General features: G+C 38.4%; 1 protein-coding gene and 1 pseudogene across 3 annotated transcripts in view; one reads left to right on the top strand and one right to left on the bottom strand.

Moving 5' to 3' along the window:
* The first annotated feature begins 889 nt into the window (after window positions 1-889).
* Window positions 890-21,800, top strand: part of LOC136144227 (phosphatidylinositol 3,4,5-trisphosphate 3-phosphatase TPTE2-like) — a 36,037-nt gene continuing 15,126 nt past the window's right edge. For 2 of the 3 annotated variants that reach the window (XM_065901942.1, XM_065901943.1), the window contains exons 1-11: window positions 890-936; window positions 2,466-2,585; window positions 4,173-4,272; window positions 4,425-4,488; window positions 5,236-5,300; window positions 12,294-12,354; window positions 13,327-13,408; window positions 13,514-13,602; window positions 18,156-18,217; window positions 20,006-20,086; window positions 21,146-21,251. In XM_065901942.1, coding sequence (XP_065758014.1) covers window positions 905-936; window positions 2,466-2,585; window positions 4,173-4,272; window positions 4,425-4,488; window positions 5,236-5,300; window positions 12,294-12,354; window positions 13,327-13,408; window positions 13,514-13,602; window positions 18,156-18,217; window positions 20,006-20,086; window positions 21,146-21,251 — 862 coding nt within the window. In that variant the 5' untranslated portion in view covers window positions 890-904. The remainder of the gene's footprint in view (window positions 937-2,465; window positions 2,586-4,172; window positions 4,273-4,424; window positions 4,489-5,235; window positions 5,301-12,293; window positions 12,355-13,326; window positions 13,409-13,513; window positions 13,603-18,155; window positions 18,218-20,005; window positions 20,087-21,145; window positions 21,252-21,800) is intronic. The other variant, XM_065901944.1, reaches the window with a different exon arrangement.
* Window positions 9,555-10,195, bottom strand: LOC136144471 (serine/threonine-protein phosphatase 4 regulatory subunit 2 pseudogene; annotated as a pseudogene).

Raw genomic sequence — 21,800 nt, forward strand, 5'->3', positions numbered from 1 at the left:
TATAACCAATTAACAATGTTGTCATAGTTTCAGGTAAACAGTGAAGGGACTCAGTCACACACATACATGTATCCATTTCCCCCCAAACGTCCCTCCCATCCAAGCTGTCACATAACATTGAGCAGAGTTCCCTGTGCTACACAGTAGGTCCTTGTTGGTTATGCATTTTAAACATAGCAGTGTGTATGTATCCATCCCAAATTCCCAACTCTCCCTTTCCCCCATCCTACCCCCTCAGTTCAGTTCAGTTGCTCAGTCATGTCCGACTCTGCGACCCCATGACTATAGCACGCCAGACTTCCCTGTCCATCACAAACTCCCAGAACTTGCTCGAACTCATGTTCATCCAGTCAGTGATGCCATCCAACCATCTCATCCTCTGTTGTCCCCTTCTCCTCCTGCCTTCAATCTTTACCAGCATCAGGGTCTTTTCCAATGAGTCAGTTCTTCACATCAGGTGGCCAAAGTATTGGAGTTTCAGCTTCAGCATCAGTCCTTCCAATGAATATTCAGGACTGATTTCATTTAGGATTTCCTTGCAGTCCAAGGGACTGTCAAGAGTCTTCTCCAACACCACAGATCAAAAGCATCCTTCCCCCTGGGCAACCATAAGTTTGTTCAGAGTAATTTGAGACTCAAAAGCAGAGCATTTCTCCCTACTACCGAATAGTTTAATTCGAAATAATGGCATTTTGATATCAGATCATTGGGCTGAAATTAGTCTGTCAGTGTAAAAACCACTTTATCCTTATTCAGTCTATTTATTTGTTATAGAATATTTGCAATCCTGCTGATCTGTGTGGACATGGCCCTCATCATCAAAGACATAATTTTCTTTAGTGGCACGATATATATTTCTTTGGAATCTCGTTTAATTTCTCTTGCTATTGCTTTATTTTTTTTCATGGATATTTCTCTTCGAGTGTTTATAGAAGGGTAAGTTTTATTAGTTTTTTAAAAAACACATAGAACTATTTTGTACTGTAAGAGGCATCCCCAAGTAATTAGCAGGTCAATGCAACCAAATATGCCCCTCTTTGTCAAAATAAATCTCTTTGAAGCATGGAGAAACAAGAGAAATGATAGTCCAAATCCCAGTTTCTACTAGATTTTGCTTTAATATTATGGTTGCAACTGGCACTCTAATCTCCAAACCATGTATTCTAGCTGGTTCCTTTAACAAAGATAAAGCTAAAGGGTTTGAAGAATGGAGCCAAGCAGCTAGTATGTCTACATGCACATTATTAAGAGGAATATATATGTGAAGCATAAATATTGGTAGTTTCATGAAGAGTTGAGTGTAAATAAAATCTGTTGTTTAGTCATGTCTGACTCTTTGGGACTCCATGGACTTCAGTATGCCAGGCTTCCTTGTCCTTCACTGTCTCCTGGAATTTGCTCAGATTCATGGCCATTGAGTCAGTGATGCTATCTAACTCTCTCATCCCCTGCCACCCCCTTCTCCTTTTAGCCTTCAATCTTTCCCAACATCAGCTGACAGTGTATTAAATACTAGGTAATAAATCACGAACAAGTACCTACCTCAGCTGAAATAGAAACTTTTGGTAAGGTTCCCGAAGAGCTGAGGGATGCACATCCCAGTGGGGCGGGGGGGGGGGGGGGGGGGGGCGGGGGGGGCGCTCAGGAGAGAGGCAGCAATTGGCTTTCTTGGCTGCTGGCTTCCTGAGAAGGTGGGCATGCAGCCTCGGAGCTGCATAGATGTGAAGTCAGGGACTCAGTTCTTCAGCCTCACTTCACCAGAACATTTGGAACACACTTATTTCCTCTCCAGCTGAACCCTCTGCTCTCAAATCTCTGAGCTTAGGACAGTTGCCCACTCCCAGGTTATCCCCAACCTAAAAGAGGCTACCCCAGCATTGCAAGAGGCTTTCTCTGGAGCCTCATTGCCCATGGCTGCAGGAGCCAGTGTTGGGGAGGAGGTGCAGACACTAGAAGTTCCCCTCTGCACAGAGGAGGCCACACCAGCCCACTGGGATTCCACTGTGGGGATGAAGCCAGGGATGAGTTTATTGGCCAAAGCGGTGGACATGTCTCCCTCTCAGTTTCCTCTTGTGCCCTCCTCACAGTCTGTTTTTCTAGGGCTGTGACATGTTTAGCTTTCATTGCCTGTTAGCTCAACCCACCATCTCATCTTTCTCTCCCACCTGTTGTGAAGATGGTGCTTGCCTTTTGTTCAGTGGTTTGATTATATCTTATTCACTCGTTTGGTTATACCTCTTACTGTACTTACGTTGCAATATGGATGCTTTTGTCATATGTAAATCTAAAATAATGAATATGAATATTTTTTCTCTTAGTCTGGTAAATGTACTTTCAATCATTCATTAAAACAGAATTAAGAGGGGGGGGATGAGTCAAATAAATTTATCCTCTTAAAATATCCTGATTTCTTTGGGGAAGCATCAGCTTGCATTTTTTGTTTGTGTGTTTTTTTTTTATTATAGGATACAACTGTATTTTTCTGATATATTTAACTCCTTAGATGCTGCCATTATTATTGTGACTCTACTGGTTGATATTACTTATCTTTTTTATGATTTTACACTTACTAAAATTTTTCCCAGGTAAGAAACATATCCTTTGTCTCTCAAAGTTTTTCTTTGTAAAAAAATACCTAGTATCTGTGACTCTCATTTTATGTAATCTTTTTTAAACTCTAAATGTGCTGATTCTGTTCTAAATATGCTGGAAAATGAAATGTTTAGATAAATTTCCACATACTTGTAAATAAAAGGATGGTGGTGTTTAGGGTCTAGCAAAGGGTAGTACCTTCCACTGAATGAAGAAGATTGTGCCTCCAAAAAAAGAAACTGGGGACTTGCCTCTTGTCCTAACTTGAACTTCCCACTCGCTAAGTTTCCACTTGTGCGTCAACCACAGATTCCTCACATGTGAAATTCCTGGGTTTTTCCTATAACCCAGAGAGGACTGGTTTGAGTTGATGCAAAATTTGAGTGACTTTTATGATGATTCTCTAAAAAGGAACAAATGGAACAGAAAACCAGGTGACTTGGGTAGCAACACAGAAGTAGCATTTTTGCAGTAGAGTTGACATGATGTAAGCTGAGGCGAAGTTAGAACTGCTAGGGATCAAACAAAAATGTGTGAGAGACCAATGACTTTTTTCTTTTCCCTCCTCTTCTTTCTACTGTGGCAGTGAGAAAAAGAATAAAAGTGTCCTGGGATGTGGCTGTTGGGTGACTCACTAGGCTTATTCCTGAGTCAAATAGTGTACTGCTTTTTTTGCACTCTGGCATCTAAGGACTTTTATTCAGGTCCCAACAAAATTTAATATGATAAGCTTTTGGAGATTTTTTAAAAAATAGCCAAAGTCAGCGTGGTCCTTAGATAGGCAATGCCAGGATCAGTGAAGAACTTATCAGAAATACAAAAACAATACCACCTCAGGGCCTACTCTCGATCCACTGAATCAGTATGCATGCTCAAGTTAGAGAAGCACTAGCCCAAACCATCACTTCTCTGCCATCATGTTTCCTCCTGATGGTAGGAGACACACTTGGAAAGTAACTCAGTCTGCTGCTTGTGTGATGTATGTTCACAGCTCTAGTGAGCCCCTGTTACTCATGGGAGTGACAGAGATGAACAGGAATTCTCTTCTGATGGGAAAATTCTTGTCCTAAATCCACTGAAGTTAAATTTATACATTCTGAGAGTCTATCATGGTTTTTCTTTAAACCAGAGTTTCCTCAACCCAGCACTATTATTTTGATTTTTGAATTAAAAAATTTTTTTCTTAAATTTTTGACCATGTAGGTTAGTTCTCTAACCAGGAGTTGAACCCAAGCTCCCCTGCGGTGAAAGCACAGAGTTTTAACCATTGAACTGCCAGGGAAGTCCCAGTATTGGGAGCTGTCCTATGCATTGATACTGACCAGCATCCTTGGCCTCTACCCACTAGATACAAGTAGCAATACCTGCCCCCTCCCCGCCAGCCCAAAGGCTGTTGTGACAACTAGAAATGTCTCTGAACATTGCCGAATATGCCTTGGGTGGGCAGGAGGGAAGCTGGGGTGGAGTGGAGGGTGTAGGCAAAATTGCCCTTGGTTAAGAGCTGCGGCTCTAGACTTAGTCTATATTGACAAAATCCTCTGTTTCTAAAGCAAAACTGAATCTTTTAAATTTATTGTTAGGTTGAGAATTATTTTACAACCTGTAAGACTTGTCATTCTGATAAGAGTTTTTCATCTGGCTCATCAAAAAAGACATCTTGAAATGTTGACCAGAAGGATGGTAAGTGGGCGAAATATGCTTACTTTTCAGAAAAAAATGTTTGCATTTTGGGAAATACTGTTTAGGGTTGTAGATATCTATATATTGTTCTTTGTTCCTTTTTTTAATGTTGGTTTATGTATTACAAGTGAATGACTGTTATAAACTCTTAGGTTTCAGGAAACAAACGGCGGTACAAGAAGGATGGATTTGACTTAGACCTCACTTACGTTACTGGTTTGTGAAGTTTATCTGTTGATTGCTTATATTAACACCATATTTTTCGTGTGTGTGAGTTTTGCCCAAGTCATGTTCTTGCAATGCATTCTTTGTCCGTGAAGACTTATGCCACTATGGTAGTGACATATTTGGAGTGTAACCCTGACAATGGAAAAATCTTAATTTTCATCTCAAATCAGGGCTACTTGGTTATAGTATAGGAAGTTGCATGGGTTTTCAGCTGAAGTCATTTGTTTGGTTTAGAATTTATTAAATTTTAGTCGTAATCCTTGGTCTCAAGGGTTTCAGAGAAACCTCTTCTCTTGCTGGAACCCTAGTGATGAGGTCATTGCGTTTAGGTCTCAGGTTTCTGAATCAAAGGAACACTGGAAAACATCCCAGGAGGTCCTAACGCTGTTGGAGCCCAGATCTCTCATTTTCCTTTGGTGTTAAGAAACAAATTCCGACCACAGGGGGTGCTCCAGACTAAAGTTATTGCTTAATTCTTGAACCATTTGAACAGACAAATCTGTTGCTTAAGTCTTGAACCATTTGAGTCTTGGGAACATTAAGTGTAATGATCAAAATAGTGAATACTTTCATATGTTATGCTGATTATTCTGAGGGTTAGTTAGCTTTTTCTCTGGTCATTTTCATCCTGAAAATTCTTTTCTATGGAAAAGGAGTCTGATTATATGTAAACTGAGTTCTCATATATTGTTTCACATCTATAACATTTGTAATAGTGATTGTTTTGACTTCCAGAGCGTATTATTGCCATGTCATTCCCATCTTCTGGAAAGCAGTCTTTCTACAGGAATCCCATTAAGGTAAAGGTTTCTAATCTAACAGAAGCTCACTTTTCTCAGCCAACATAGATTCTGGAGTCATAAGATAACCTTGGTCCAGAGACAGCAGTACTCTCCTAAAAATGTACTCTTAAAAAATAAAAATAAATGAATAAATAAAAATAAAAATGTACTCTTTCAGACAAAAAAAAAATTCTCATGGGTTGTTATCTGTTAACTTTTGCTGTGTTATGAATTACCCCAAAACTTCAGTGACTTCCAACAGCAAACATTGACATAGCTCATGATAACGTGGTTTGTAAATTTGAGTTAGGCTTAACTGGCTGGTTCTGCCAATCAGGAATTGACTTCACTAATCTTGGCAGAGCTGACTTATGCATCTGTGGGCAACCCCTGGGCATCTGAGGATTGGCTAGTCTAAGATGGCATGCCTGGAAGCTCCATGTGATTCTCATTCTCCAACAGGCTAGCTCAGGCTTGTTTACATAAGGGAGTGACAAGGACCTCGTTATTATCCAGCCAAAGAATGCCGAACCTCCAAAGGCCCAGGCTCCAAACTAGTGGAATGTGGCTTCTACGTCATTCTATTAGATAAGTCAACTACAAACCCAGTTCAATTCAGACAGACAACAGATACCATCTCTGTTGTATCTGTGGGTAATTGTGGCCATTTTTCATGGTCTGTCATAGGGGAAAAGATGGAGAATTCTTTAACTAAAAATGTCAGTTCTTAGGTTAAGATCCTAAATTACAGTGGATACATACTGCTTCAGGTTCTATAGGTTAAATAAAGTTCAAACATCAAATGATGTTTACTATGAAATTCTAGTTAAAAGTAGTTGTTTAAGAAGTTTTCATATGTGTGTGGATGTGTATGCGTGCATGCTCAGTTGCTTCAGTCATGTCCAACTCTTTGCAACCACGTGGAGTGTAGCCCGTTGGGCTCCTCTGTCCTTGGGATTCTCCAGACAAGAATACTAGAGTGGGTTGCCATGCCCTCCTCCAGGGGATCTTCTCGACCCAGGGACTGAACCTGCGTCTCCTGTATTGCAGGCAGATTCTTTACCCTCTGAGCCACCTGGGAAGCCCTGTGGATGTGTATACGTTAGTGTATATCCATTTGTTATATTTCAATAAAATGTAATTATGTATGTATATGTGTGTATGTCTATATATCAGTGTACCTATATACACGTGGGTATGTTATTATACTTTGAGGCAAACAAATATTGTAAATTGCACTAACCTTAAATGTGTATCTTGCTTAAAATTATATATAGGTATATATGCATGTAACCAACACCCCTATCAAAATGTGGAACACTTCTTGCTCTTTTTCAGTCAATACCCTGACATACTGGAGGTAATTACTGTTCTTCTGTCACAACAAATTAGTTTTACTTTTTCTTAAATTTCACATAAATGGAATCATATACTGTAACTTTTTACGCTTACAATAAATTCTGTGAGATTTGTCCAGTATTATTACACAATTATATAATACCATAATATAATAGTTGTACATATAATTATATAAAGTACAGTTCTTTCTAAATAGCATAACATTAATATTTATTGCTTCTGGAATATTGATTGAAAGCTCAAGCATTCAGTTTACTTACAGAAATTATACACTTATACATTGCTTCACAAAAGCAGCCAACACATCACATTCTAAAAGTTCAGAAAATTAAAAATTCTAAATACCAAAAGGTGCATCTGAAGAAACAGATACAAATTTGGCAGCCAGTAATTTTAACACAGAAGTTGTACACATCTCATGACTTTAAGTCTGTGAATATGATATTCAGACAGTTAGCTCGAGTCCATCATTAAAGTAATTTATTAATTTTTCCTGTATACTTGTGTTTCATACATCAATATTTGCATACTCTGGAATATGTTAGAAAGAAATGTATAATATTCACAAATGTGCAGAAAAGCAAGCAAAAACTAAACCTGCCCAGTTCGTCTGAGAAAATCTCATGTCAGCTTCATAAGCATATTCCTTCTACAAAACAGTAAGCTAAGTAACTATATCTAAGGTAAAGCACATTTTCTTACAAATAATGAAGTCTTTTTCTCACCACAGAAGTGTGCAAAAAGAATTTTAGTTAGAAGAGATCTCTCAGACTGTGTTTAACTTCATAAATTCAACAGGCTTAAGGTTTCCAAGCATTAACAAGGATCAGATTTTAAATTAGTTAGAGGAGAAAGAATCTGTCTTGAAAAATGTGACTCCTTTGTTACCAACTAGAAAAATTATCCAATTCATATCTTATCAGTTCAGTTCAGTCACTCAGCCATGTCTGACTCTTTGCGACCCCATGGACAGCAGCATGCCAGGCCTCCCTGTCCATCACTAACTCCTGGAGCTTGCTCAAGCTCATGTCTATCAAGTTGGAGATGCCATCCAACCATCTAGTTCTCTGTCATCCTCTTCGCCTCCTGCCTTCAATCTTTGCCAGCATCAGGGTCTTTTCCAATGAGTCAGCTCTTCGCTTGAGGTGACCAAAGTACTGCAGTTTCAGCTTCAGCATGGTATCTTATAGAAACAGAAAATACAGCATTTCTTCCTCAGAATAATGTGTGTAAATTATATATAACATATATATACTATATATCATAAATTAGATAATATACAGTTGTATATTTAATTATATATTGATATATTAAAATAATATTTCTTTCAAAATAGTATCTTTTTAAATAAAATATACATTATAGTATATATTCAGTTCAGTAGCTCAGTCATGTCCGACTCTTTGCAACCCCATGAATCACAGCACACTAGGCCTCCTTGTCCGTCACCAACTCCCAGAGTTTACTCAAACTCATGTCCATTGAGTTGGTGAAGACATCCAAGCATCTCATCCTCTGTCGTCCCCTTCTCCTCCTGCCTTCAATCTTTCTCAGAATCAGGGTCTTTTCCAATGAGTGAGTTCTTTGTATCAGGTGACCGAAGTATTGGAGTTTCAGCTTCAGCATCAGTCCTTCCAATGAACACTCAGGACTGATCTCCTTTAGGATGGACTGGTTGGATCTCCTAAATATATGTTAATATGATATATAAAATTAATATATTAAATATATATCATGTTATATAGTATATAATTATATATCATATATAAATGTATATCCATTTTATGTAGCATTAATATTCCACTTATAAATACTACATATATAGTATACATTTCAACTATTATAGAAACAAAAATATAACAGTTCCCCCTTTATAATAATATATGTATATTTACATGTAATTTATTACATATACTATATAATATAAAATTATAAAACCTATGTAATAGTTTTTATATTATGTGATATAATTATGTCATTTAATCATATAGTGTACAAATATACATATATTCTGAATATATTAATATATGTAATACTATCAGTATATAGACATTTATAATTTATAATAAATATGAAATTATATAAAATAATTCTACATATTTCTTTGTAATGTTCTGTTATATAATATAATATAATATGCATGATCTTACATATATATATAACATATAATATGTTACACACAAATATGGGCTTCCCTGGTGGCTCAAATGGTAAAGAATCTGCCTGCAATGCAGGAGATCTGGGTTTGATCCCCGGGTTAGGAAGATTTGCTGGAGAAGGGCATGACAATCCATTCCAGTATTCTTGCCTGGAGAATTCCATGGACAGAGGAGTCTGGCAGGCTATAGTCCATGGTGTCCCAAAGAGTTGGACATGACTGAACAGTTAACACTTATACTTTTTCACACATAAATATACATATATTATTCTAAGGGAGAAAATTTTTTATTTTTGTGTTTCTGTAAGAGATGAACATATAGGTAATTTATATTTTTAAATAAAAATTGTATATAACTACCATGAAGCACTTTAACTCATATGGTAAATATGACTATGATAACTATGGTTACCATATGGCTACCATATGGTAACTATGACTGAAATATAAAAACTGCCAGAGCTGTCAGAAGAAGACTAGAAGCTTTTTTGTATATGTATTATCCGAACATAATACTCTCCAAAAGAATTAAGGATTGCAATTATTACTTTCCGGTTTATTTTTATTTTATTTTTTTTTTTTTACTTTCCGGTTTAAACACTTTAATTCTAAACTTAAAAAAATCTAAACACGAGTCTGATTTAACCAGATCCTCTCCCATCTTCCAAAAAGTATTTAGTAGCAAGACCCAGTAGAGCTGATATTCATAATTTTCTACATGAATAATTCTTTCAGAATTTATCCCATGAAGTACTTTATGACCTCCTTTTCTTGTAAAACGAAAACTCCATTTGTTTACATAAAAATTTCAAAGAGTGTAAAACTAGAACTGAGTGTGAACTACTGCAAGTCTCTAAAGAGTCTTGTTCTGTCGGTTCGTCAGTGACTTCTGTGAGCCCACAATCGCTTCCTGTGGATGGTTCTGAGAGAACCTCTCCAGTTCTGCTGGTGTTGGATCCTCTTAGTTCTTCTATTTCATGACAGTTGGAATCCTACTTGCAGGGCCTCTATTTTCACTATCTGCATAATCTAGGTGTTTCTCATCCTGAGACAGAGGAGATTCTTCTATTGATTATTTTCCACAGAAGTCTCTTCATTTATGGTTAAGGCATCATCAGATTCTTTTTCTCGATTTTTTTTCTCTGGAATCATTTCTGTTGATGTTGTTGAAGACTCTCTTCCTCTTCATCCTCTTTGTCTTTATTCTTAGATAAAGCTGGTTCTTCTGTTTCTTCTGCCATAACATGTCCCTAGAAGTTGCTTGACCATCTCTGACATCGTCTTCTTTGTCATACTTGAGTTTTTTCTTAACCTCATGCCCCTCAGCTTCCAGACCATCTTCATTTGGAAGTTTATTTTCTATACGGCTTACAGAGGAATCCTTTGATCCAGATGTCAGTCACTGTGATTTTTGTCTTCAATCATGCTGTAAGTTGGTCAAAACTTTTGCTGACTGTACTCTTAGGCAAACACTTACTACTTCCTCCCTCCGTCTGTTCCACTTATTCTTTCTCCTTCTCTCTCTCTCTTTCTTATAAGTTTCAGGAGTACAACATTATAATTCAACATCTGTATACACTACAAAGTGATCACTGCCACAAGTCTAGTTGCTGTCTATTGCCATGAGTTGACCCTCATTACTTATTTTAGGCACACCCCAAACCCCTTCCCCTCTGGTAACCAGGAATCTGTTCTCTGTATCTTTGCCTGGTTTCGTTCTTTTTTGTTTGTTCATTTTATTTTTTTAGGTTTTACACATGAATGAAATCATATGCTGTTTGTCTTTCTCTGCCTGACAGTTTCACTTAGCATAATGCTTACAGGGTCCATCCATGTTGCTGCAAATGATGGACTTCATTTATGATTGAATAGGAGTGTGTGTGTGCACACATGTGCTTGTGTGTATCACATCTTTATTCACCCATCGATGGACATTTTTGTTGTTTCCGTATCTTGGCTATTGTTAATAATGCTGCAGTGAATGGTGCAGAGAATGGTGTATCTTTTGGAATTAGTGTTTTTTGTATTCTTTGGGTATATACCCATAAATGGAATAGCTGGGATTATATGGCAGTTCTAGTCTTAATTTTGGGGAGAATCTCTATGCTTTTTTCCATAGTAGTTGCTTCAATTTACAGTCCTACCAACAGTGTTGAAGGATTCCCTTTTCTCTACATCCTCTCTTAACATTTTTTATTTCTTATTTTTGATAATATAATGGCTATTCTAACAGGTGTTAGGTTATATCTTGATGTGCGTTTCCCTATGGATTAGTGATGCTGAACATTTTTTCATGTGCCTGATGGTCATCTATATATCTTCTTTGGAAAACTGTCCAGATCCTCTACCCATTTTTTTTTTTATTGTTTTCTTTGTTTATTTTTAAATTGTATAGTTCTTAAGTTTTGTATATCAACCCTTTACTGGGTATATGAATTGCAAATATCTTCACCCATTCAGTTAGATTGTCTTTTTGTTTTGATAATAGTCTGTATCACTGTACAGGGGTTTTTTAGTTTGATGTAGCCTCTTTTGTTTCTATTGGCTCATTTTCTTTGCCTTTGGAGTCAGATCCACAAAAACATTGCTAAGACCAATGTCAGTGAAGTTACCGGCCATGTTTTCTTCTAAGAATTTTTTATGTTTTGACATCTTACATTCAAGTCTTTAATCCTTTTTGAGTTATTTTTGTGTGTAATGTGAGATAATGGCTGCATGTGGCTGTCTAGTTTTCTCAGCACTCTATGTTAAAGAGACCATCCTTTATATTGTTTGCTCCTTTATCGTAAGTTAATTATCCATATGGGGCTTCCCAGGTGGTGCTAGTGGTAAAGAACCCACCTTCCAATGCACGAGACTTCAGAGATGATGCAGGTTTGATCCCTGGTTCGGGAAGATCCCCTAGAGAAGATCCTCTACCCATTTTTAATTGTTTTTTTTTGTCTGTCTGTTTTTAAGTTGCATAGCTATCCATATATGTGTGGATTTATTTCTGGGCCCTCAATTCTGTTCCATTGATCTATGTGTCTGTTTTCGTGCCAGTACCATGCTGTTCTGATGACTACAACTTTGTATTAATAGTCTAAAATCGGGGAGCATGATAAAATCAGGGAACAATAAAGCTCTAGCTTTGTTCTTCTTCCTGAAGATTGATTGGCCTTTGAGGATCTTTTGTGGTTCCGTACAACGTTTAGAACAAATTACAATTCCTTAAAGCTCATTTACCATCTAATTTCCTTATCTGGTAGCTTTAAACAATGTGTATTTATAGTAAAGGCTAATTTGAGTATAAAAGTACAACTTTGTGAGCTATTTGAAAACTCACAAAGGGTTTAGATATAACTTGGAATGCATTTTATTCATTGAATCTCCCCTAAAGGTGCTAAGTGAGGGAAAAGTGAATAAAAGGTAATAATCATTCTAGGTTAGTAGTAGGGAAAGGTTTATGTTGGTGCACCATGGACATATATAAGATGTGTATCCATCTTTTTTAGGAAGTTGTGCGGTTCCTGGATACCAAGCACCCAAACCACTATCAAGTCTACAATCTCTGCAGTATGTACATGACTCCATGTTTTGCTCCTATGATAGAAAACAGGTCACTGCGTGCAAGAAGATGATTTAGTTTTTACATTTCATTTGATCATAAGTATTTGGTGGTAGGAAGTGAATTTTAAAAAATCTCCATCTTATGCTGGCCCTATTTGGTAGGAAAAGAAAGCTCAACAGCACAACGTATCCTGTGAAGGAGGCAGGAGATTGGAGGCAGAGACATTTTAGAAAAAGTCAGCTCTTGTGGTGGTAGGTTTAGGAAAGTTTTTCTGTTTTTCCTGCCAGCTTGTGTTTTGAAGACAATTCAACAAATGCATGCTCTAACCCACTAGGGATGAGGTGTGAGGAGACCAGGGCCCTGCATGGAAAAAATAAGTCCAAATCCTTGTAGAAAACAGATGATATCCAAGATTCCCCTCTTCCTATATATAGTAAATAGATATTTTTCAGGAGGCAAGTGTTTATTCTGGTGGCCATATTTGCTTCTGCTCTGGGTAACCCTATGATAAAGTAATGAGTAGCCTGCTAGAAAATTACAAGTAAGCAGGACCTATTGTATAGAATGTGGAACTCTGCTCAACAGTTATTTGGCAGCCTGGATGGAGGGGAGTTTGGGGGAGAATGGATACATGTATATGTATGGCTGAGTCCCTTCGCTGTCCACCTGAACCTATCAGAGAATTGTTAATTGCCTATACCGCAAAACAAAATAAAAACGTGTTTTTAAAAAAGAAAATTAAAAGTAAGGCAAGCCAAAAGTAAAACAAACCAAATAATTTGGTCTTCTGTTACTCAAGATGGAGAAAGCACTGCTATACTTATGTTTCTGAGACCCTTTGAGAGCAGCAGGAGCCAGTCAGAAAGCTCCTCTTAAAAGTAGATAAGCAGTCTCTAAAAAGTATAACTTATTCACACCTTGATCATTTGCTATGTTAATTAGAGTTAGTGATATGACCTATGCATCATTTATTTCAGGTGAAAGAGCTTATGATCCTAAGTACTTCCATCATAGGGTCCATCGATACTTGATTGATGATCACAATGTCCCCTCTCTGAGGTATGATTGATGCCAAATTGACTAACAGAAGAGGGTCAAATACATAGGGCTTGGTTTTCTTTGGAAGTATTTTAATTCAACCACAGCTATTTCATTTGAAATCAGTGAGATGGTGGCGTTCTCCATGGAAGTGAAAGAGTGGATGGCCCAAGACAAGGACAATGTCATAGTGGTTCACTGTAAGGGAGGCAAAGGTAAGAACATTCTTCTTTTTATTTCTCTTTTTCTAAAGAAGTTTGAAAAATTTAATGAGGTTCATCAACAAGATATGTTCTGCTCTGAACCAGCAATAATCGTTGTTGACATTTTTAAAAATTAGCTTCAAGACTGAGGGAAGAGTGTATAATTCTGGCTGATTTGAGTCGTTGTAGTACAGAAACCAACTGTGAAGCAATTTTCCTCCAATTAAAAAATAAATTAGATTAAAAAATAAAAAGACTGCAGGAAGAGAAGGAAAGAGGAAGGAGAGGAAAGAAGGGAAGGGAAAGGAAAGAAGTCAGCTTACACAAATCCATCCAAAGACTTACAAAAAGAGTAAGTGGAACTTAACTTCAGTTTATGAAGCCAAAGTTTGAAAACTAAAGCTGCTCTTACCCATGACACAGGTAAAAAAATTCTTAAGAAAATATTGAGAAACCAGCAATTTATTAAAAAATACTACAGCACAGCAAAATTGTGTCTATTCTAGGTATTCAAGACTAATTTACTATCAATCCATGTAATGAACCAGATTAATAAAGCTAAAAAATCATATTATTTTAAAGATACAGAAAAAGTTTCTGATAAAATTCAACATTCATTCATTATAAAAATTCTTAGAAAATTAAAGGAATGTCTTAATGTGATAAAAAACACACACCTGCTAAAGTAATTGGTGAGCTATTGAAAGCTTTTCCTTTGAGAGCAGGAGAACAAGGGTGCCTGTGATCATCACTTCTAATTCAATACTATTCCAAAGGTTCTATCCAGTGCTAAGGAAAAAAAGGATTGAAAAGGAAAAAATATAGTTCCTTAATTTCATACAATATAATCTTGTGCAATAAAATACAAAAGAATTTATAGGTAAGTTAACAGAATTAATGAAAGATTTTAGTGAAGTTTCATCACACAAGTTTTTATATGTATTCATTATCATTTAGTTCAGAATATTTTCTAATTTCCATTGTGTTTGTTTCTTAGCCTCATGGGTTGTATAGAAATATACTATATTTTCAAACATGAGGATTTTGTATTTATCTTCTAGTTACTGATTTCTGGTTGCATTGCATTGTGATCAGAGAACATATGTATTTTTTTAGTTCTTTGAAATTAGTTTCAGTTCAGTTTGTTCAGTTGCTCAGTTGTGTCTGACTCTTTGCGACTCCATGAACCGCAGCACGCCAGGCCTCCCTGTCCATCACCAACTCCCAGAGTCTACCCAAACCCATGTCCATTGAGTCGGTGATGCCATCCAACCATCTCATCCTCTGTCGTCTCCCTTCTCCTCCTGCCCTCAACCTTTCCCAGCATCAGGGTCTTTTCCAATGAGTCAGCTCTTCACATCAGGTGGCCAAAGTATTGGAGTTTCAGCTTCAACATCAGTCATTCCAATGAACACCCAGGACTGATCTCCTTTACGGTGGACTGGTTGGATCTTCTTGCAGTCCAAGGGACTCTCAAGAGTTTTCTCCAACACCACAGTTCAAAAACATCTATTCTTTGGTGCTCAACTTTGTTTATAGTCCAACTCTCACATCCATACATGACCACTCGAAAAACCATAGCCTTGACTAGACAGACCTTTGTTGACAAAGTAATGTCTCTGCTTTTTAATATGCTGTCTAGGTTGGTCATAACTTTCCTTCCAAGGTGTAAGCATCTTTTAATTTCATGGCTGCAATCACCATCTGCAGTGATTTTGGAGTCCAGAAAAATAAACTCAGCCACTGTTTCCACTGTTTCCCCATCTATTTGCTGTGAAGTGATGGGATCAGATGCCATGATCTTAGTTTTCTGAATGTTGAGTTTTAAGCAAACTTTTTCTCTCTCCTCTTTCACTTTCATCAGGAGGCTCTTTAGTTCTTCTTCACTTTCTGCCATAAGGGTGGTGTCCTCTGCATATCTGAGGTTATTGATATTTCTCCTGGCAATCTTGATTCCAGCTTGTGCTTCCTCCAGCCCAGCATTTCTCATGATGTACTCTGCACATAAGCTAAATAATCAGGGTGACAATATACAGCCTTGATGTACTCCTTTCCCAATTTGCAACCAGTCTGTTGTTCCATGTCCAGTTCTAAGTGTTGCTTCCTGACCTGCATACAGGTTTCTCAAGAGACAGGTCAGGTGATCTGGTATTCCCATCTCTTTCAGAATTTTCCACAGTTTATTGTGATCCACACAGTCAAAGGCTTTGGCATAGTCAATAAAGCAGAAATAGATGTTTTTCTGGAGTTCTCTTGCTTTTTCAATGATCCATCTGATGTTGGCAATTTGATCTCTGGTTCCTCTGCCTTTTCTAACACCTGCTTTATGGCCCGAAATTTGATCAATGTTATGAAATGTTTTCTCTGCACTTGAAAAATAAGTATATTATGCATTGTTTTGAACAGGGTTCTATATGTGCCCATTAGGTTGTTTGTTCATTGTTTTATTCACATATTCTATATCTTTACTGCTATTTTGATGGAATTTTTTGCTTTTTTCCACCCCCACCATTTGCTTGGAAGTCATATACTCTTTTTATATTCCTTAGTAATTACTCTGAAGATTTCAGCCTACATCCTTTATTTAGCCATGAGTTTGTTGGGGTTTCTTGTTTGCTTGTTTGTTCTTTTAGTGTTGACCTTGTATCTTCCTGAACTCTTGTCATCAGTTTTAGGAGTTAGCCTATAGAATTACTTGGATTTTCCTAGTCTTCAAATAGTTTATTTCTTCTTTTTTTATCCATATACATTTTGCTTCTTTTTCTTACCTTACAACACTGGCTAAGCCATGTAGTACAGTGTTAACTAGAAACAGCCCAATTGTGGACATTTTGTTTAGTTCCTGACTTTGGAAGGAATGTTATCATCATTTCATCATTAATATGGTAAACCTGGTACATATTTTGGTAAATTCTTTTCATCATACTTAAAAAGTTAAAACTTTTGTCCAATAGCAAAAGTTTAGTGAGTGAATATACACCTGTGTTTTAAGTTAAAATACTAAAAACAAATGTAAAGCATTTTAATGATTCCTTGCATACCTGAGTTGACTGGATGAGAAAGTGGCTACTCTATCTATGGCAGAGTGTGTGTGCTTATCCACAGCCACCAGGACATGGATCTACAAAAGTTGGGTGTGGTTTTTTTTTTTTTTTTTTTCAAATGGGAATATATAAGGGCTGTAGAGATTCGTAGATGTCCAACAAATTTGAAATGTTAACCTAGAGAGAGCCAGGTTGTTAATGGTCAGTAGCCTTCTTTAGCAAGAAGCTTTTATTTATCAGAGGACAAGGTGGTACAAAGTTTTCTTTGAAAGTTATTGGCTTAGAGTAGTGTTTTTCAAACTATGGATTGAAAAATAAATGTAAACATTCATTTGTTTGAAGGATAGAATAGAAAATAAAGTGCATCTCAAGGTAAAAGGGTAAGTTTGGAATTACATAGAATAGGTTCAGCATACGCTAGCTAAGACAAAATCACAGGTCATTGTAGAAATAATAGAAGCAATGTACTTTTTAACTCACACTTTGTGTGCCTGGACAAAAATATAAATTAGAAAAAAAGCATGAGACTTTGAGCTTGAAATGACATGAAATCAAGTTTTCTTTAAAATGCTACGGGGGTGAAAGCATATATGTGGAATCTAGAAATGGTATAGATGAAGTTATTTGCAAAGCAAAAATAGACGCATGGACCTAGAGAACAAATGTGTGGATACAAGGTGGGTAAGGGTGGGAAGAATTGGGAGATTGGGATTGACATATACATGCTATTGATGCTGTGTGTAAAATAGACAGCTGATGGGCACACACTGTCTGGCACGAGCAACTCTCCTTAATGCTCTGTGATGACCTAAATGCGAGGAAAATCCGAAGTGGGGGGATATACGTTTAGCTGATTCACTCTGCTGGGCAGTAGAAGCTAACACTACATTGTAAAGCAGCTATACGCCAATAAAAATTAATTAATAATAAAATAAGATGCTGCAGAAGGGCATAGAAAGAAGGAGGGGGAGAAGGATGAAGGAAGAAAAGAAACAAGTAAAACAATTAATAGTTATGGAATCTGGGGCACAGGTGTATGCGGGCTCATTACGCTGTTCTTCCTATTTTAGTGTATGCTTTACAACACAATAACTCTAACTGAAATAGAAGGAGTGGGTATTGCAAATGGGTGGTGGTTTGGGTTCTGTCCGTCTTTTATCTTTTATAGCTTCTTTTATTTACATTAGTAGAGAAACAGGGTGTATAACTAGCTCTTAATCGGTGAGCATCACTTTAGCTTTAGAGTCCTAGAGCAGAGCCTGTTACTGCAGTCCCCAGGGGTCGTGATTCAAGAACAACATACACGTGCACATGTGTGCACACAGTTAACATAGAACTCTAGGCAGACCCTCAGAACAAGCAGCGTACCAGCCTTGGCTCTCTCTGAATTGAAATATTTTTAACCTGTACTTTTGGTGTGAAAGAATATCAATCCACAATGAGCTCTTTAAATACTTTGGAGAGTGGTTTTATATCAAGTGCTCTCAGGAACAATGGTTCATGGACTAACTTCTTTTCTAGGAAGAACTGGAACTATGGTCTGCGCCTACCTTCTTGCCAGTGAGATATTTGCCACCGCGGAGGTATGAAAGATGCTCCTATAAACTCTGTCTTAGGCTGATTGAGTTTGCTAGCTTTGAAAGCTCATGGGTAGGATGCTAAGGTGATTCCTTAAGTCATGGTGTGAGTGTGTTGTTCAGTCGCTAAGCTGTATCTGACTCTTTGCAACCCTAAGAATTGCATCAAGCCAGCCTTCACTGTCCCTCACTATCTCCCGGAGTTTGCTCAAACTCATGTTCATTGAGTCATTGTACTTCATGGAAGTGTTATTGGAGAGGTGGTTTTAGAACACGTGGCTTGGATACTTTCTTGTTTAATTGGCACTGGTTGGTAACTGACCTCAGTCCCTCTTCCTCTGGGCTGGGATAAGGGTAAAGTTGCTGAAACGCTCACCTTGGGCACAAAATTTAAGGGAATGCCTAAAATCTCAGTAATTAAGATCAATAATCTTCTAATGCAATATTTTTTAAAAAATCAAAATTAATGCACCCACATTCATCATGAGTACAATGTCAATATTTTTATTAAAGACAGGACCCAGTAGAAGAAGGGTTAATGTGAAGTGAGTAAGGTTGAGTTATGCAAGTACAAAAAAACCTCAGCAATCCAGAAACTTGACTTGCCACCCCCAGATCCAGCTCTGCTCTGATAGAATCCCACCAACTCCTGGCTTTCTGCTTTCCTCACAAGAATAAGAAGATGGGTTAGGGAAATTTTCTAAAGAACCTTGAACATCCGTGGAAGTGCTCAGTAGGTAAAAGTCATCATTTTCCAACCCAGAACAAAAGCTCCCCTGGACATTACTGTCTTTGCACAATCAATAAGCTGTGGGGTCTGTGCCCTCTGGGAATTTCTGAGAAGACAGGATGGGCTGCTGCTGTGTCTTAAAGCAGGGTTCTCATCCTGTTTTTTCTGCAGTGATCTTACACAGAAGGGCATGCTCCCAGCGTCTCTGGGCCTCTTTTGGTCTGCTGCCCAGATAAGAGAAGCTGAGGGTTATGTGCTGGGTCCAAGGCTCTGATTCCATCCTCCTCTTTGCTTCTAATCTGAGATGCACAGGTTAGGACAATGGATGCTCTAGGACAGTGTTTTTCACACTGTGGATCAGAGTTTATCAGTGAGTTGTGAAATCAACTCGTTGGGTTGTGACTTGCAACCAAATCTACCTATAAGATGGGATAGATTAGAAAAGGTGAGTATTGCTTTGTGAAACTTTTGTTTCAGTTGTGTGTTCATGAGAGAGAGTGTGTGTGTATCTCCCAGGCTTATGGATGTGGATTGTAGCTTTAAAAGTGAAAAGTCTGAGGACTTTCCTAATGGTCCAGTGGTTAAGATGCCACACTTCCAACACAGAGGGCACAGCTTCAATCCCTGGTCAGGGAACTAAGATCCCACATGGTGTGCAGCCAAAAAAAGAAAAAGAAAAAATTTGAAAGCCATTGGTCTGAAGCCCTGGATAGAGCCTGAGGCCAGTGCTCAGGCCGGTGCTGTCTTTGACTGACCAGTTACATACATCTCCGTGGCAGGTCACTTGATTTTCTTTTGGTCCTAATCTTCTCATTGTAAAATAGTAAGATAGGAAGAAGGACCAGATTATCTCTGAAGTTTTCCAGCTCTAAAATTCCCTGTCTTTATGAATCTTTGAATGAAAGTAGGCCTTGATATGTCTTTCTTAGTTCTGTTGTTTTGGGTAGCCTCTGCCCAGAGATCGCTGACCTTAGGAAATCACATGTCCTTAGAAACTTTCTAATGCCTTCTACAGGAAAGGAAAGTGCAGATGACCCATGACTGGACTGTCCCTTCTTTTATAGGACAGCCTGTATTATTTTGGAGAACGGAGAACAGATAAATCCACTAGCAGTAAATTTCAGGGAATAGAGACTCCTTCTCAGGTAAGTGTTCTTCCTTTAAAAGGGGTCACTCTGGGTAATTAGGTTAAGACTGGCACCTATCTCCCTGGTTTTCTTTCCTTTTTTTAAAAATAATTTTTGGCTGTGCTGGGTTGTTGCTGCGTGCAGGCTTTCTCTAGCCGCGTTGCATGGGCTTCTTATTGTGATGGCTTCTTTTATTGTGAAGCACAGGCTCTAGGCCCTTGGGCTTCAGTAGTTGCAGCTGTCAGGCTCCACACACACAGATTCCCTGTGTGTGTGGCGGTAATTCTCAGACACCATCCCCTCCTCGCCCTGCTTTGTGGGTTGTTCCATGCACTACACACATTTCATCCATCCCTGACTTAACAGCTTGACTGGCCCTTTCCAATGGAGAGCATGGTGGTTAATTTTACTAACATTTCCCAATGAGTGGGGAAGAGCCTGTGAGCTTTTCAGTCCAGCTGATTCCATACTAGAACTCTTGACTTCTAGAAGAAAAGTTCAAGCGGAGCCCTTGTGAGCGACTTGCCATAGAAGAAGGACTAGGCTAAGAGAATCCACAGGGCTTTGCTGCAAAAATGGAATTGGGGAGATGGACAGTGGGGAACTGCTTGCTGACTGGGACTGGAGAAGAATGCGTATGTGCTGCTGGCCTGGGAGGGTCTCCCCGAGTTTTTACATCTTCCCTTCTCTTATCTGAAGAGCTGCTCCTTCTCCCTGCAAAGCACAAACCTTCCTTTAACTCAGCCACCACAAAGCTCCTACCCTCTACTGGCCTCTTACATTTGTGGTTAACTGCATCTTGCTGTGATACTGTTGTAGCTCTTTCGTTGGTTCTGGTGAGTGGCTCTTGGTCCCAGCTGCCTCTCAGAACACCGGGCCCATTTCTTGTTCCTGCCCTGTTGTTTTTAGTTCAGTATATTTCCCCCTAAGGTCGATATACAGCCAGGAGACAACAATGCCTTATCTAAAGGCCCCCAGTCAATGTTTCCGTCATCCATTACTTTCCTTAAAAAAATCGGGGATACTGACCTTAGAATTTTCACCTCCATTGAAATTGAGACCTCTGTTGTTTTGCAGAATAGATTCGTTGAATATTTTGCAATGGTGAAAAATATCTACAATTTGACTCTTCCTCCAATAAAAAAACTCACGATCAAAAAAATTGTGATTTATTCAATTCATGGTAAGTGCTGTATGTATAACTGGAGAAACGGGCAGGAGGGCCAGGGTTCTTACTTGTTGGGAGAGTTTTCTCACAGTTATTTACACAAACAGTCCCAGCTGATAGCTGTTGGTGGAGCCTCACGTACAAGTTCCTCCCCCTGGAATTGCCCGTTAGCCCTGTCCTGCTGTGACCACGTTGTCAGTTGTTGAGTCGTGTCCGACTCTTTTGTGACCCCATGGACTATAGCCTGCCAGGCTCCTCTGTCCATGGGATTTCCCAGGCAAGAATACTGGAGTGGGTTGCCATTTCCTTCTCCAGGGCATTTTCCCAACCCAGGAATCAAACTCATGTCTTCTGCATTGGCAGAAGGGTTTTTTACCCTTGAGCCACCTGGGAAGCCCTGTGGCCACGTTACCATCACTCAGATGTCCTCTCCTTTCCTTTCCCAGTTTGAGGGGCTCCATCCACCCCCTTCCCTTTCTCCTATTCTCATTGCAGCTCTGGGCTCAGCCTGGGGTATCATTTTCAGAGTAGGACCTCTGAGATTAAATGGAGTACAGGCCCGTG

Source organism: Muntiacus reevesi, chromosome 11 (genome assembly GCF_963930625.1).
Source record: "Muntiacus reevesi chromosome 11, mMunRee1.1, whole genome shotgun sequence".
In the NCBI taxonomy this organism is placed as follows: Eukaryota; Metazoa; Chordata; class Mammalia; order Artiodactyla; family Cervidae; genus Muntiacus; species Muntiacus reevesi.